Source organism: Oreochromis niloticus, linkage group LG18, assembly GCF_001858045.2.
Source record: "Oreochromis niloticus isolate F11D_XX linkage group LG18, O_niloticus_UMD_NMBU, whole genome shotgun sequence".
Classification (NCBI taxonomy): Eukaryota; Metazoa; Chordata; class Actinopteri; order Cichliformes; family Cichlidae; genus Oreochromis; species Oreochromis niloticus.
Window position 1 is genome coordinate 10,456,455 of NC_031982.2, and position 16,692 is coordinate 10,473,146.

Here is a 16,692-nt window from a genome sequence, read left to right on the forward strand (position 1 = left end):
ATTTGGCCCTCAACAAACTCACTCAAATCCTCACACTTGCTCATTTTTCTACTTCTAATGCATCAACTTTGAGGACAAAATGTTCCCTCTCTCCTTAATATATCCCACCCACTAACAGGTGCCACGATGAAGAGATAATCAGTGTTATTCACTTCACCTGTCCATGCTCATAATGTTATGTCATACGCTAACTGTGGCTTGTGCACCTAATATCATCATCAGAATATCGTCATAGCAACCAGCAGTAAGTAGTGCAGTAATTTTCTGCAGTGGAATAAAAGGGCAAAGCAGCAGAAGGAAGTCACAGAAAGTGCAGGTTCCTTTTTAAATGAATATACCTACACTATTGCTCAACAGGCCTCTGTATGTCTATGTACATAAACTATGTACTAAATTTATGATGTATGATTTGAGTAATTATTCATTTTCACTTAAAGCATTTCTTTAATATTATTATTTATTTTTCAAAAAAATTGCTTTTCTTTCTTTTCAAAACAGGGATATTTCAAAGTGATCCCAACCGTTTAAGCTGCAGTGTGCATTACATCTCACCACTGCTTTTGGCACACACATATAGTTGTGATTTTTACTTGGCTGTGGAGTGGGTGAACTATTCATTGCAGTTCTTCAAAAGTATGTCAGTATCAAGCAGCCATCCTCTGATCAACCTCACTGCTGCTGCACACTGAGAGGGATAATAAAGATGGAGGGAGGAGGAGAGTCCCAGCACAACAAGGCACACAGATGGCTACACCTTGAATACAGCACTTTCACCCGTGGTTAATAAGGGTCAAATGCCAAGGGGTCAATTGGGTCCTCGTTTCGAGGTGACTGACATCCCAATTCAAGTGGTGGTGTACTTATTTCCAGAGTTTGGAGGGATGTCCTTAAGCTGGAGGTAATCCTCACTTGACTCAAAGTCTGAAAACAGCACATTTAATGTTGAAAGTACAGCTAATGAGCAGAAAGAGATATGGAAGTCGTTAAATGCATATCTCTGTTCAGTGAGCGTGCTGGCATTTATATGAACAGAAAAGAACCTAATAGGATGTGTCACAGTTAGCAGTGCAGTTGCTGAAGAATGTTTCTGAGGCTGTTTCCTTTGGAATTAAGATTACTTAGAGTTATGCAGGAATTATATTGTGAAGTAAATTCATTTCATTTCATGGTATTGATGTGATCTTCTGTAAGCAAAATGTTGCCAATCAACAGGTAGACACTAGGTGTTGGAGTTTAGCGGCTAAACTAACAGATGAAGATTGATGAAGAACTAGTAGCTCAGAGTTGTGTCAACATAAAGAAACCAGCACTGAAAACTGGACGCTTGAAATAAAACAGCTGAAAGTAGCCTAAAAATGAGAGCAGGATAAATTAACTGCAATTTACAAAAACTAAAACAATGAACTGATACGCTGAAGTTCTGTAGAGATGCACAGAGATGAGATTAGAGATCTCCTCAGTTTTATCATACAAGCGATCACATGACAATTTTAAGGCTACTATAAAAGAAAATCTTTATTTAAGAATTTTTTAGGAGACCTGAATTCCTGAATTCCTGGAATTCAGGTCTCCTAAAATTCCTGGAATTCAGGTATCCTAAAAAATGATTATTGATATACTGGGAGGTTTTGGTACAGTTTAAGTTTTGCCAGAAGAAATGAAGAAGTTAATGGAGTTATCAGCACTAAATCACCTGCCAGCATCCATCACTGGTAATTGTTCAGCACAGTTACAGCAGCAGTGTCTGAGTGCAACCCAGTGAGTAGGGATGAAAAGCTGCTTTTCCCCCGCCTATGGTCACATCTCATCTCTGTATCCAGCTTAGTGGGCATTTAGCACCGGACACCACACTCCACACAGCAGCTCTTCAGATCGAAGAGAAGAGAAACAGAGGGGAGGGAGACATTATCCAGTGAGGCACACAATGTCCAAAACAACACAAAGCACTGGGGAGGAGGGTTTCCCACAGAGTTTAGACTGGTCAGTGAGAAGGAGGTGGCGAGGGCAGGGCAGGGTCCTCAGGACAAAGACCAGAGGTCATCTAAGGCTCAGTGCCTGTGGCGAGAATTTGGGACTTTGATGGGAAAATGTTAACTAATTTCACTCTGAGTCGCTGAATAAAATTTTATAACTAATTTGAAACACTGAACTCAAAGGACAAAAAAATTATAGCAACTTTTACTTGTACTTCAAACGTCATAGTTATGGTTTTTGTCTCTCAGCCTTATTTAAATGAATTTAGTCTGTCATGAAATGATAACCAACACCAGTTGCTATTATGTGGGCAGGTGTCTATTCGGTCCTCTCTCTCACACAGCCTATGACAAGGGTGAAGCACAGATTTGGTGATACGATGACCTAAGCATCTCGCGAACACAAATGGGCCATTTTGCACACTCAAACTGTGAACCTTGCTTACAAACAAGGGTCAATATTTACCCCTCAGTGCACCCAGACCCCTGGATGGAAGCTTAATTGGTGGTGCTGACCAAATTAAGAACAGCTGACCTGATGTGGGTGTTAAGTGGATGGGGAGATGTTACTAGAATGGAAATCTTTTAGCATGCTGGTACACTGCCCTTTGTTTTGTCAGTCCCTATTGGAGGATAACAAGAGGCTATAAGCTCCTTATCATCACATTACATTTATGAAGGATGAATCGGGAACTATTGCCCTCTGGATCCCTGCTCTCAAAAATAGCTATCCTTGTTTTGTGTCCAGCTGGAGAGGTTTTATTATGCATGCAAGCAGCACTTCATTCTATACTTTTAGTCAGACACTGAAATACCTTCTATGCTCCATCCTCCAGCAGCAAAGATCCTATAAAACAATGTGTGTTTCACAAATTTGGGTTTGTTAAAACATTGCCAGTTTATTTTCCCTGATCTATTTTATGAACTCAATGCAGACAAGTCATGTTTCCAGGTTTTGATTAAAAAACTACTTTCACTTGTAGTTGTACATGTAATGTGGATCTCACAGATTGCAGGCCACTGCTTTTGTTGCTGGCCAAATCAATTCCTATCAGTTTAATTCTGTTTTATTTATATAGCACCAAATCACAAAAGCATCACCTCAAGACCCCAAGGTAAAGACCATATAGTAATACAGGGAAAACCCCAACAATCAAAGGACCCACTTTGACGAAGCATTTGGTGACAGTGGGAAGGAAAAACTCCCTTTTAACAGGAAGAAGCCTTCTGCAGAACAAGGTTCAGGGATGGACAGGCATCTGTTACATCTGGTTACTGCACAAAATAATAGCTTCAGCACTATAAAAGATACAATTAGACATGAGTACAGTAACAGTTGAAAATAAATAAAATACAATACAATAAAGGTTACAAAATAAAATAGAATAAAAACAACATCTCAAACTGGATCAAATGCTAAGCAAAAGAGGTGGGTCTTAAGAGCAGATTTAAAAGTTGGAAGTGAGGAGGCCTGTCTAATGTAAAATGGCAACAAATTCCACAATTTGGGATCAGCTACAACAAAAGCCCTTTCTCCTCTGAGCAGCCGCTGTGTCCTCGGCACATCCAAGAGTACTTGGACCAGTTGAAGAAGGACAGGAGACAGGGAGGACTGGGTAAAATCAACATATAGAGTTACAGTAATCCAAGTGAGTTATAATGACAGTATGGATTAGTAGGCATCCTTCTGTTTTAGGGGTACATAAATCTGAGTATCATCTGCATAACAATGGAGAGCAATTGCTTTCTAAAATTAGAAGCAAGAGGCAGCAGATACAAAAAAATAGCAGAGGCCCAAGTATCGAGCCTTGCGGAACCCCACAAGACAAAGGAGCAGAGGAACATCTGAAATCATGTAGTCTAACACAAAAAGTTCTCTGAGAAAGGAAGGATTGGAACCACTCCAGAGCACTGCCACAAATGCCTACACTGTGCTCTAAACAAGACATTAAAATATTAATATTCACTGTGTCAAAAGTGACTGTTAAGTCTATGAGAACTAGCATCAGATAGTCCTCTGCATCTGTAGCCAGGAGGATGTCAGTAAAAACCACCACCAGTGCAGGTTCCATGCTATGAAGAGACTTAGAACCAGACTGAAATACCTCAAGGACGTCATCCATCCATGCATCCATCCATCCTCTTCCACTTATCCTTGTCAATGTTGCAGGGAGGCTGGCGCCTATCCCAGCTGTTTTAGGGTGAAAGGCGTGGTACACCCTGGACAGGTCGCCAGTCTGTGGCAGGGCTAACACATAGAGACAGACAACCATTCGCACTCATGTTCACAAAATTTAGAATTACCAGTTAACCTAGCCCCACTAACAGCATGTCTTTGGACTATGGGAGGAAGGCAGTGTACCCAGAGAGAACCCACGCAAACACTGGGAAATGCAAACTCCACACAGAAAGACCCAGGCCTGATGGTGGACCTTCTTGCTGCGAGGCAACAGCGCTTACCACTGTGCCATCATGCTGCCTGTGCTATGAAGAGACTTAAAACCAGATTGAAAACCATCAAGGACATCATATTTAACTGAAAATGCCACGAATTGACTGTGAACAATTTTTTCCAGAATTTCTGAAAGAAAAGCAAGCTTGGAAAAGTTGGATAACACGGTTGGATCCAGACCAGGTTTTTTTTATTAGTGGTTGCACTGTAGCATCCTTAAAATTTTAGGAACAAGAGGCTGCTGTTAATAACAGCAAGACAGATGGGCCTAAAACATATACAGCCTCTTTAAAGAATTAAAGTGGGATCACATCAGAGGGGGAACCTGAGGCCTTCAGATGACCAACATGCTCATAAAGGAAGGTCTCGCTGAAGACTCGCAGTAGCTACGGGGCGAGCAGAATTTCACCTTTATTGCATACTGCATTTTCTCCCGAATACTATCAAATTTAGACGCTTTCCAATCACTTTTTACAATTGTTTTTGACACTGTTCTAGCACCACAACCTCCACTTTAAGAGCTTTATTTTTTGGTGCTGGCTGTGATATCTGGCTGTGGTATTCATTGCTATTCATTGTATTTTATTTCAGGTCTCTTTGGCACTTGGATTACTGAGAGTTCCCTCTAACAGTGTGGCTCATTATATGCTAAATCTAACAGTATACTCATTTGCTATAAAGTCCTTGTTTTTCAATGTTGTATTTGTATTTATGGCTCTTCTCAAACTCATGGTGAAACAGCAAACTCCTGTGTAATAGCACAACTTTTGGGGGTAAACTGAAAGTTACTCTTATTAAAGGCTTTTGTTACATTAGAGAGACAGACAAAATTACAAACATATGAGTCATGGTGGGCTTTCAAAATCTTGTTCTGTCGGGTTTGTGTTGCTTTTGATCTGATGTAGCTGATATTTGACTTTAAAGGACTAACTCCTCGTGTAGCCTAGTGATCCTCTTCACGATCCTCCATGGGTTTACAGTCAACAGCAGCATAGAACACAATACCCTTCCACTCCTTGAGACATTAAACAGAACATCTCATTTAAAGAAATGATCATTTGTGAGCCAGTGCCCGAGTTATTCTGCTCTAGCACTGCGTTATCACTTTGCCTGGGTTCAAAGTAATCGATTTTCCCCTTGCAGTGTTATTGCGTGACGCTCTTCCTAAATTCCCCCCCTCTGGGTTGTGAAGATTTTCCAAAACAACCAGCTAAATCAAAAAGTGATGAATTGGAGCGTAGCGACAAAGAGTATTGTTCATTCACCATTGATATTGAGCGCATAATCTATTCATTAGCCTTGATGTGAACCACTGGTGACTACTTCGACCCCCATCAACACCATAACAACCTTAAGAACAATAGTAAGGCGATTCACCCACAGAGGTGGAGGCGCTAGAGGTTTCCGGTGTGTGTCAGAGGGAGACGGTTTTGAGAAGCAGGGAACCTGTCACTTTTGCCACTCTGATTTTGAGGGGAGGCCATCAATCATGGAGCTAAGTAATAGGGGCAGGGTCTACCCGTCTTCATGTTTACCAGTCTATGCTTTACGACGTTTTGGAGAAACTGCATCGACGTGGGGTTTTGATTCGGGAGGGGGGCAGCAGATAAGCAACAATAAGACGAGACATGAGATGAAGGCACAGACACCAGCAGGAGTCATGATCTATTGAAGCCGCTCTGTCCAAAGCCCCTTCACAGAGTCTGTCTCATATACACAGCGATAACCTGTCAGCACCTCAGAGCTCGTCTTATCTGAATGGCACAGCTTTGCCTGAAGAGTTGTCAGAAAGCCTTTAAAACCAGGACCTTTGGGAGCAGCCAACAATAAGCCTTCTTTAGCATGGTGAAAGTGACAGCATGGTCCTCCCCCGCTCCCAGCCATAAAACCTCTTCCTGGATAAACAAGGGGAAAGGCCCTTTATGAAGATGGAGAGGGTCACAAAGAGAGGAGCCATTGAGCCACTGAGGGGCCCGTCTTTGTTTTTGTCTTTCCGAGGGTGTTCTCAAAGGATGCTCTGATAGGAGGGGGCAGCTCTATTTTTGTCTTTTAGTCCTCCTTAGCACCGATCTTCTTGCAGCTCTGCCAAAACAGAGACGTGAACCTAACACGACTGAGTCGTTTGCACAAGTTGAGTTTAATTTTTTGACAGGGTGGCAGGCGTGTTAATTTGGTTCATTTAGTAAGAAATTCAGTTCCTTAAATTTAGTTACTCTACATGCTTCTCTGTTAGGATCAAATCCCTTTAAATTCCATGGATTTGAAATCAGAAGCCATCAAATGACCATGGATGGTGTGAGTGTTTGCCTTCAGAGGTGCCACTGTGTGACGCTGTCAAAGAGAGGCCCCATCTTTTGGTGACAGGCTCCCAGGTCAGTTGATGGGTTGCCAGATTTAAGGCAACATGCTGATGGAGCTGCGTTGTGTTGGGAGTGTGAATGAGGGGCACCTGTGACCTCTGGTCACGCTCTGCTTGTGGCCCGCTGTGTGAGCACCACGCTCAGGACACACGCTGGGACAGTCAGGCCTTCAACTGTCCTCCACAGCGGTTGGAGCGTCTCTGCAGGGCTGCTGCTGAGAGGCTGTTTTACATCATCGTACTCACATCATCAAGTTGTTTCAGACACATTCACAGCCTGCTTTGTCAAAAAGTTTAAATAACAGCACAAATTTTTCATAAGTGTACCAACATGCATTTAATCTTTGAGTCATTATCATGACTGGTCTTCAGTGGTTTTTAATTGATACCCAGTTTATTTGAACATGATTTCCCATCTGGCAGCAGCACAAGCAGGGCTGCGCGTGTCTGCAGAAGCCAGCACGCCCTCCTCTCTGAGCTGGCAGCACGCCTTTTAGATTCAACACGGCCTCTCAGGTTCCACACCTTCTTAGAGAGGTATTTAGTTCCAGGAGAAAACAGATTTCTCCTAACTGCAGAAGGGATGACAAGTGATAACACGACACACAGGAGGGGGTCTATATTTAGATGACTGCTTTGAGATGATTTATAGTTATAAGCATAGCAATTAACAGCATTTTCTGTAAGCAACACAGACTGAACTGGCCCATAAAGTAGGGGACTGCACTAACACTGATACCATAAGCCATACAAGTATCATGGGTAATTTAAAAGTATTTTTTGGAGAAAAAGAAAAAGTCACCAATGCTGCAACTATTGCTGTAAACGTCATAAAACCATTTTATTTATTTCAGAAAATACAGTGCTTTTCGGGAGCTTCTCGGCCCAGAGGCAAAATAAACTGTGCAGTATCAAAAATAGAAAACCCACAGCAATAAAAGAGGCCCAGAATAACTTTTATAGTCCATATAAAAACACAACTGTGTCTAAAGTTTCCTCAGTGTAAAAAAAAAAAAAAAAAAAAAAAAAAAAAAATGTACAAAATATACAAAAATATGGTTTACAGTGTGAAAGTCCTCTTCTCCTCACAATCTACTCCTTCCTACCACGGCCTCCACACGGAGTCTGAGGTGACAGCCGGTGCAACAGGTGACACGTGGTGACCGTTCTGTGCGGTCAGAGGTCCGAGGGCTGCACTGGGCACGAGAAACGCAAACTGTCCATCGGGCGTGGGAACCACTTGGAAGCCTCCATAGAGTTTCATCGATTCTGGGGGAGCGTGCATGAGCGAACTGCTTTTGCAGGGCATCTGTGGAACTGAAGAGACTGGAATCTGTGTGCTGGTCTGTCCGAGTCCAACCGCACCGAGGTGAGGTCCATAGAAGTTCATAGCATTGATTTGGGTCACGCAGGCTGCCAGGTGGCTGAGGAGGCGAGTCCTCACCTCTGTGTTCACCCCTTCGCACGTGGACAGGAAACGGGTGACTTCTCCTACACACTCACTGAATCCGGCTCTGTATTTACCCAGAACGAAGGGGTCTGTGTTTGCAGCAGCTGGAAAAAAAAAATGCATAATTGAAGACAGACAGATAAATAGATAGATGGAGAGATCGTTTGAGCATGTGAAATGAATACTACAGGGCAAACATACATGCGGGTTGGGCAATAAATCTTGGAGAAAGATGGGCCATGTGTACCATCTAAAGTTACACCTCCAAGACTCAGTGCTCTCCAGTAAACATCCAGAAATGGCAGTTACATACCAGTCATCTGAAGTCGCTGCAGGTTCCTGAGGTGCTTCACAGTCATCTCAAGGATGTCAGCCTTCTCCAGTTTAGAGTGTCTGGAGCTCTAAATAGAAAAAAATATTGAAAATCTCGGTTTTTAATTTGCTTATTTAATTCACAGATGTTTACATCTAACTGGATTATTAGCCTGTGCGTCTCCTTACGTCTTTCTTGAGTGCGTCCAGGATGAGGGTCTTCAGCTGACCCAGGCTCTCATTGATGCGCGCGCGTCTTCGCTTTTCCATGATTGGTTTGGAGGACTTGAAAGAGGAGGAAAAAAACGCAGTTTAGACCGTTTTCGTAGAAATATCAAACAATTAAACACCAGTTTAAAGAGCTCATTTAACCTACCTTTCTGCTCTCAGTCACAGCCCGGGGTTTCTCGGGCGTGGAGTCGCCACTTGCAGGGGTGGCAGCCACAGCGGACGGAGATGCTCTCTCTAAAGTACCGGCTGGCATCTTCAATTTAGCGCGTATCAGTAAGAGGAAACCAGCAGAAGCGGTCTGCGAACACCCAGCAGTAAAAGGTCCAGTTCAGTGTGTCCCGCCTTCTCCTGGCAGACCTCGGAGATCCTCGTCGATGACAACACCACTGCTCAAAAGCGACTTCTGTCCGCTCGCCAAGCTGACATCCAGACCGCTCCTGTTACGGGCTCCTCGGGTTTCTTTTATACAGCTGGGGCCTGCACGCGAGCGGCTCGTGTGCGGGTTCCCTGGGTTTCAGCCGTCTGTCCAATGAGCGCGCGGGACACGGCGCCGGGGAGGCGGCGGGCTCGTGCGACAGGACGCTCTCATTGGCTACCTGTCAGGATACTGAAAGAGTGTTTTACAAAGGCAGCGTGAGTGAGGAGAGAAATGTCTGAGCACCAGTTCTCCTGCTGCAAATGAGGCGTCCCGCTCCACTAAAGACGCCACTGATGTGCTCTCGGGTGAAAAACAAACATCACGCTGTTTTATCTGTTTTTAAACGAGACTGTAAAACATAAATTAAAGCTGCTTTTTCGCTTTGTTTGTGTCTCTGAAAAACAGCTGAAAAAAGTTGTCATTAAATTTCAGTTTGTCTTAATTTTGTTTCTCCTCGAATTAATTGTTTTTTGTTTATTTTGCTTTATACTAATCAAATAATTTTAAGATTGATTTAAGACCTCGCCTGGATCACGTGCCTCTTACTTTTCTTCGGGTTCATTATTCTCTTCGAAATTTTTTTTAAAGAAAAGGTTTCAAAGATGTTTCTTTTACTTCGCGTTTCTCTGTGCGTTTAACTATAAAAAGAGCAATCCTTTGAATAAAGAAAACAAATCCCGATTACATATGTGATCAGTCAGCACTTTCTCCTGAGCCTAACCTGTCTTTGCACTCCAAATTTTCGTTGGAAGGTGAGCGTTGATTGCGTTCATTATTACTGAAATTTAAAACAAATATTGGAGAGGAGGTTACATTTTTTCCCGTCTCGTATTTAAACTAATTACTTTAAAATGTGTCTAGATCAGGGGTGTTAAACATAAGGCCCAGAAACCAGAATCAGTCAGCAAAGGAAAATGTGAAAGTAATTATGGCATAAATTTTGAACTTTTTTACAGTGTGTTAACAGTAAAATAAAACAAACCATATTGTCTGTGACATAAAAAAAAAAACCTTGTTTCATAATTGCAGGACAGTATGGACAATGAGCTACCAGAACTCATTCTGAAAATTTGCACATTTATATTTTTTACAGTTTAAGCTCAAATAGTCGTCAGCTGTGTTTAATTCACTACAGCAACATTGTTTGTCATGCTGAAGACCTGACATGTGCTGTTGAAATGGCACTTGTTTTCTAATACTAAGATATCACAGGGATTCAGTCTATTGCTAAACTTCCTGACACTGACAGAAAGTGGAGTTTCAATGGTCCGGTCCATTTAAAATTAAAGTGGGCTGCATGTGGCCGATGACATAAAAACAGTCTGATATTCCTGGTCTAGTTGAATGACTTTGATGTGTATTTGCGTGACTGTGCACGTGTTTTTGTGTATTGCGAGGAATATCTCACGCACACATTCACACTCCTAGTTTCGTTGGGGAGGGGTGGGACGGGGTTGTTCACTGAGGGCTTCTGAATTTGAAGTAAAGAGTTTCTGACACACTCCAGGTCACACATGTCCAGTGAAGAAAATCTCTGAAGCACTCAGCTGTCTTCACTGCCTTGACCTCTGACATCTCGTGTCTACTATCAGAGAGTTTGAAGCAGAGAGTAACGATGTATTTAAAGTCCTTCTGAAGATGAAAAACAATACAATTTTTTGTGTTTTATGACAAACCAACACCTGAATTGGTATTTTTACCCATCTGTCCTGATTTTCTTAATCCTGATTTATACCTATTAATGACTGTTATTCATCTTTAAATATGTTATATTCTCATCTTTTCCTTCAAAGCTTATATCTGTGATAAATCATATTTCTAACACTCACAAGAATTTTATGCAGATTTTTATCAGTTATCATTTTCTGTTGTATTTAAATAGCTTCTGTAATTTTCTGGTTTCTGTAAGCACTTGTTGTCCTGAATTTGCAATTGTTTACCAGCAAGCACACTCACTATCTCTGTGATAAACCACTCCTCTCCTGGTGTCAGTGCACATGCCATCCGTAACGCGTTTCATTAATATATATGTTGAGAGACATCTCTATCTAGTCCAGGTTTTTATCGGGAGTTAGCTCGATCCTTCCAGATAGACTTCAAACAGTCTCTGCAAAGCTCCTAAGTCCTCAGAGGTGAAATGACCCCAGAAGCAGGTCATCGTTTGAATCCAAGACTTCCTGTCTGTGTGAGCCAGACAAACTTCAAGCACCACTGGCTTCCTGACACGAGCTGGTATCAAGTGAAGTCAAATGAAATTGTCAAACCTGCGGCCAAGACCGGGATCACCTCGTATATACCTAATTATACCAGTTCCTCAGAATTAAAAGCAAGTTCTCACAATTCAATTCAATTTTATTTATATAAAATGTATATAAAATGTGCTTTATATTTATTGATTGTTTTGAAAGAACCCACAATAATACAGAGAAAATGCCAACAATCAGACGACGTCCTGCGAGCAAGCACTTGGCAACAGTGGGAAGGAAAAACTCCCTTTTAACAGGAAGAAACCTGAAGTAGAACCAGTCTTTCATTGTCAGTAATAAATCAAGTCACTGTCACTGAAGGTCTGAAAGCCAAAGTCAAGCTGTCAGCGGAGTGCTGTTGCATATTTGTCCTAATGGAAACATAATTGAAAATTATTTTTGTTCCACAAAATGTCAAACAACATACAGTTCAGATGCTCTCAAACACAAAACTTTTTGATCCGTCACACACAAACACTCACATACACAAAGAGCATCAGATTCAGTGGCTGCTTGCATTAAATGCTCTGTTAATCTTGTAGCTGAATGCTTTCAAAGCTGCTAAATTACAAAGAGGTTCTGCATGCAGCAGATGAGACAGTTGGTGCAACACTAAATTACATCCTACCAGTTCTGCTGGGGGGACATAAACAGGCCCCAGTTGTGCAGATGGGATGTAGAAATTAGGTTTACAGCACAATCCTGATCTGTATCAGTGTGGGAACTCTAGGGTGGGACGGTCCAAGCTCTCCGGGGGTAACGCATGACAGATAGTGACAAGTTGAGGAAAACAGGGCCTTAAATGCATGAATTATTCTTGGTTCTTATTTACTTTGACCAAATTTGGCTTACATCTGCAAACACACCGCATGTCTGACTTTTCTGTTGTTATCCCAGCTATCATACAGTCAGGTGTTTATCAAGGGGGAGTTTGGTCAGTGTCCAACATTGAGAAATGTTCAACCTTTATGAGATTTCTTTGGAAAGCAGATAATATAAGACTTAATACATATCATACAAGGAGAATAAATATAATGAAATACTACTAATGATCAAAAGCCTTTGCATTCAGGAAGATTTGCCTCCTTTTTAAATAGAGGATGTAGCTAATTACACCCTATGACACAAGTATAGAGTTATCTTTACCTGCACAAACAAAGTTTTTTCCCTCCCATGTTTCCTTAACACATTGTGTCATTCACAACATAATTTCAAACATGCTTTAAGTCCAGCAGTTTAACCTCTCTATATAGATATAGCTCTGGCATGTGAAGCTGTCCCCTGTCCAGAGATTTATACCCCGATCAGGACAAAACATAGCAGCGATTCTTTTCTCAGCACATGTAAAGCATTAAAATAACAACAGTAAAAGTGATTAAAAGTCACATATGGATAAAATGTCATTGTAGGTAGAGGTTAGAAAGCGGGCAGCAGTCAAACTCCTCTCCCATCTTCACCTGAAGGCTGCGGCCGTGCTTCCTCCTCCACCCAGCCGCCACCTCCGTGTGGGCAGTGAAATGACCATCCTCATCATCAAATACTGCAAAGATTCCCTTTCAACTGCTGGCATGAAAACATCTTAAGCCAGGAGGGGAGGGCACAGACAGAAGGGATCGCTTAAACATCTCATCCAGTGCTCAGCTCACTCTCCGTCCCTTCTTCGGCCTTTGAATTCACCCTTAAAGAAGAAGGAGGGGGAGGCCCTCCCACCCTTTGCGACTCCCAGCCCTGGCTCGGCCCGCCTATTGTCCCCCTCCCCAACAGCAGTTTCTGCTCCAGAGGCCTTAGACAAGGCTTCCATTAATTGCAGGCCTGTGTGGAATACACGTGGGACAATGGGGCCAACAGAGTGTCCAGCCCCCAGACAAGGCTGGAAACAAGTGGTACAGGAATCCAGCAGAATAGACTAGTCCTGGCTGATGTCACTGAATACATTTACCTACCTCAGAGAGCATTCACTCCTTGCTTTGTTTTATTTGGACAAAAAAAAGAAGGGGGAGGTAGCAGTATCAATGGAGAAGAGGAGCATGGGAGTGAGGGGGGGCGGCTTGTCCGGGATGGGAAATAACCGGTTGTCATGGTGATGTGCTGAATCAAAAATATGGCTGAATTTAGCAGATTTAGCAGAGGCAGAGATGTAAAAAGGGGGAGAGGGCATCAGATTAAACCCTGCGTGAGATAAGAGAAGGCTGCAAACAGAGGTTTAGTTTTTTTGGTGTATTCAGCCCTGTTTATACGGCAATAAAGAGCGGATAAAGGACCAGGAGATTAGCAGACTCATCTAAGCTCATGTTTGTCAACAACAACCTGAGCAGTTTCAAGTCAGCTTATTCCAAGTCGGTACAGCAGCTTCTGATGGGATGCTTAGCTATGGCAAGTGAAGCTGCGGAGGAAAACGGGGACCATAGCAACTGGTATTTCAGCACAACAACCTGCCATCTGTTACCTAACATAGGGTTTCTTCTTCTTCTTATAAAAAGAAAAAGCCATCATTTAGATCTTCAACTTGAAGCCAAAGGCAAGGAGACTGAAGTCTTATTGAAATCTGGGTCTCCCCCTTTGAAAGGGAAACCCAGTCATCGCCTTATCCCTCATCAAATTGAAAACCGCTTTGAGAAATTCTAAGAGAGGCCTCACATTTAATTTTTAAAACCCAGACATGAAAGTGTTCCCTAAACCACATTCAGCAGTGGAAACTCTTTAAAGCGCTAGTTAGCATGTAGATTATATGCATTTCAGTGCATTGTCAAAGTATCTAAGTGTATTTACATGTTAATATGTTCAGGGATACCACCGTCTTGAAAAGGTACTGGGGGTAGATTGGTGAACTGTTTTCTCTCCGTGGAATCTTTGGGAATGTGATTTCTTTGTGCCATCAAGGTTCAAACACATTCCTGTAAGGCCATTGATATCACGAGCGCTGATTCGCTGCAGTAAAGCAACCTGTGAACCTTCTGATCCTGCCTAGAAAAAGAGCTTCTTGTCTATAAATATACCGTAAAGTAAACTTAGCTAGGGGTTAAATTGGATCTTTTTTTGTTTTGTTTGTGTGTTGAGTGATCTGTTCTTTTAATATTTGCAACAATCAAAAAGCGTCCCTCAAGAAGAGCCCTGCTGATGCCCCACCATGTGCCGCTTATCCTCACCCAAGCTTAGTCTATATCCATGAGTGTGTTTGTGTTGGGATTTATGAACGTGAAGATGCCCCATTCTTGCCACTCAAGATGACTCACAAGACCAGCGTTTTGGCCACTTATGCTGTGAAAGCAGCCTGGGGGATGCCCTTTCAGCACTCGAGGACCTCTGGCTGAGTCCCCTTCACACAGCAGATCAGCCTCACTTGGCAAAAAAAAGTCCCTGCTCTTTACAGAGGGAGCCGTCCTGAGGGATGGCCCGCTCCTTGTCCCAGGGCCTCCCTTCTTCACCTGCCGGCTTAGCACTCATCACTTATGCACATAATCCCTGGTTAGTGCATGTGATCCACCAGCCCGGGCCCAGGCCCCTGGCCCCCAAGCCTCCCCTGCTCACATGCTTGCTGGGTGGCTCCTGGGTGGCCATGGCAACTCTCATCTTCTCATGACAGTTAGGCCTCAGTCATGCCTCTAAGTCCCTCTTCAGTCACAGTGCGTCTTTTTCTGTCCACTGTTTTCTGTCTCCTAAAGCCCTCCACTGTTTGTGTCTTGCTCTATCTATGGCTCTCTGTCTCCCTTTTCTCCCGTTTGTGTCTGTTCCCATGCTTCGGCCCAGCTGAGCCTGAGAAAACGGCCATAACTCAGCAACACTGTGGCACCTTCAGGGGCCACTGAAGTGCATTGGTTCCATTCTAGTCCAAATTTAAATAGTGTCACCGTAAATGAAGGCCTGACCTCTTTTTATTCTCAGTCTGATCTGTAAATGGAGATTGTAAGATACACTTGTGCGCTCCTTTTCAGTTTGGCCACCGCAGGCCTCCGAGTGCAGATCGTCTTACCCCAGTGCAACTCTGCAGCCTCTAACCATTAGTTTGTTTAAAGCGCCCTCAGGGAGAGCAACCCCGGCAAATGTTGCGCGGCCTCACTCTAACAAGTGTCGCAGTGATCCGAACCGGTCCTCCCCCTGTGTGAACGCCATGTGAGAGGCGGCTCCATCCATGCCCCTGCCACCTCCGCACAAGGCCCTCCATTGACTTCTAACCTGATGAGAGACCACAGGAGACAAAGGGCTGCGGGGCGGGGCCCATCCCTCCGACAAGCCTGTGAACAAACGTTAACACGGCTGCAACTGTCCACCCCCTGAATCACTGAATTTATTGACCAACCACAGAGCCCATTCAGGCCTGGAAGGACTGATAAAGGAAGGGGGGACAGGAACGCCACCAAGGCCCAGTGAGGGAACCCATGCTTAGGGGACATGAGGGAGGAGAAGGGCTTTGTGACCGTCTGGTGGGTCACGGACCTTTTACCGAACATGGGAGCCTTTGTGTCATCTGTAAAATGAGGCCAGGCGTAAGTAAGCGAGCATCAGGTTGGCCTTGTGTCCCGAGTATTAATCAAAGGTCTTAAGGATGTCCAACAACGTTGAAGAAACTGCAGCACAGTGATGTGCAAAAACATGCGTAACACCTAAAAGAACAACGTATGGTGGAGAAAAGTGTGCCTCGGGGGCCGTTACTATGCAAAATATCCTGAGCAGACACTGTTACAATCAGCAGACAGACTGTGCCCACATCTTGAAAATACACAACACCAAAAGAAAAAGAAAAAAAACGTGTGGGGAGGGGGGAGAAAAAGTCTAAAATGCTTGAAATAGCACACGTCTGAGTGCAAGCTTGAGAAAACCTTTTTCAGCGAGTAGCTAGCTGTGAGGAAGAAAGACTGTGTGTTTTAGCTTCTTTATGTCTTTCTACCACTCTCCATCTGTTCCTCTACTGATACAAAAGGAATACAGCAGAGAGTACACAAAAACCCATATTGCTTTGTGGAGAGGCAACACTATCCACAAAACTACATCGCAAACACAGACAGAAAGCACGACATCCTGGCTCTGTGGACATCGTGTTTACCGAAAAGATGATCCGCGGGAGTCACAGAGACACACATGAATTCATGATGCCTCCTCATCCTCATCATGAATATTCCCAAAAAGGCTCTTCCCCTGATCTGTGGGAGATTCTTTTCTCTTTTTTTTTGGTACAAGCGAGGACCCCCTTCTCTCATTCACAGTCCCCTCTAAATCCACCCATTCACTGCCTATAGGCCCTGATCTCCACATG

General features: G+C 43.3%; 1 protein-coding gene across 1 annotated transcript; it reads right to left on the reverse strand.

The window, feature by feature from the left end:
• Positions 1-7,819: 7,819 nt before the first annotated feature.
• On the reverse strand, positions 7,820-9,432 carry LOC100703124 (transcription factor HES-1-B). The gene is made up of 4 exons (XM_003437793.5): positions 8,923-9,432; positions 8,736-8,831; positions 8,548-8,635; positions 7,820-8,338 (listed from the first exon to the last, which is right to left on the reverse strand). Exons 1-4 carry the CDS (start codon positions 9,028-9,030, stop codon positions 7,887-7,889), a joined length of 744 nt encoding a protein of 247 aa, XP_003437841.1. The 5' UTR covers positions 9,031-9,432; the 3' UTR covers positions 7,820-7,886.
• Between the last annotated feature and the right edge of the window lie 7,260 nt (positions 9,433-16,692).

Bases quoted from the DNA above. Each gene is read 5' to 3' on its own strand.
- LOC100703124 (XM_003437793.5), bottom strand. From the start codon at position 9,030: ATGCCAGCCGGTACTTTAGAGAGAGCATCTCCGTCCGCTGTGGCTGCC. The intron at 8,832-8,922 runs GTAGGTTAAATG...TCCTCTTTCAAG, and splicing joins CTGTGACTGAGAGCAGAAAG to TCCTCCAAACCAATCATGGA. The intron at 8,636-8,735 runs GTAAGGAGACGC...TTTTCTATTTAG, and splicing joins TGGACGCACTCAAGAAAGAC to AGCTCCAGACACTCTAAACT.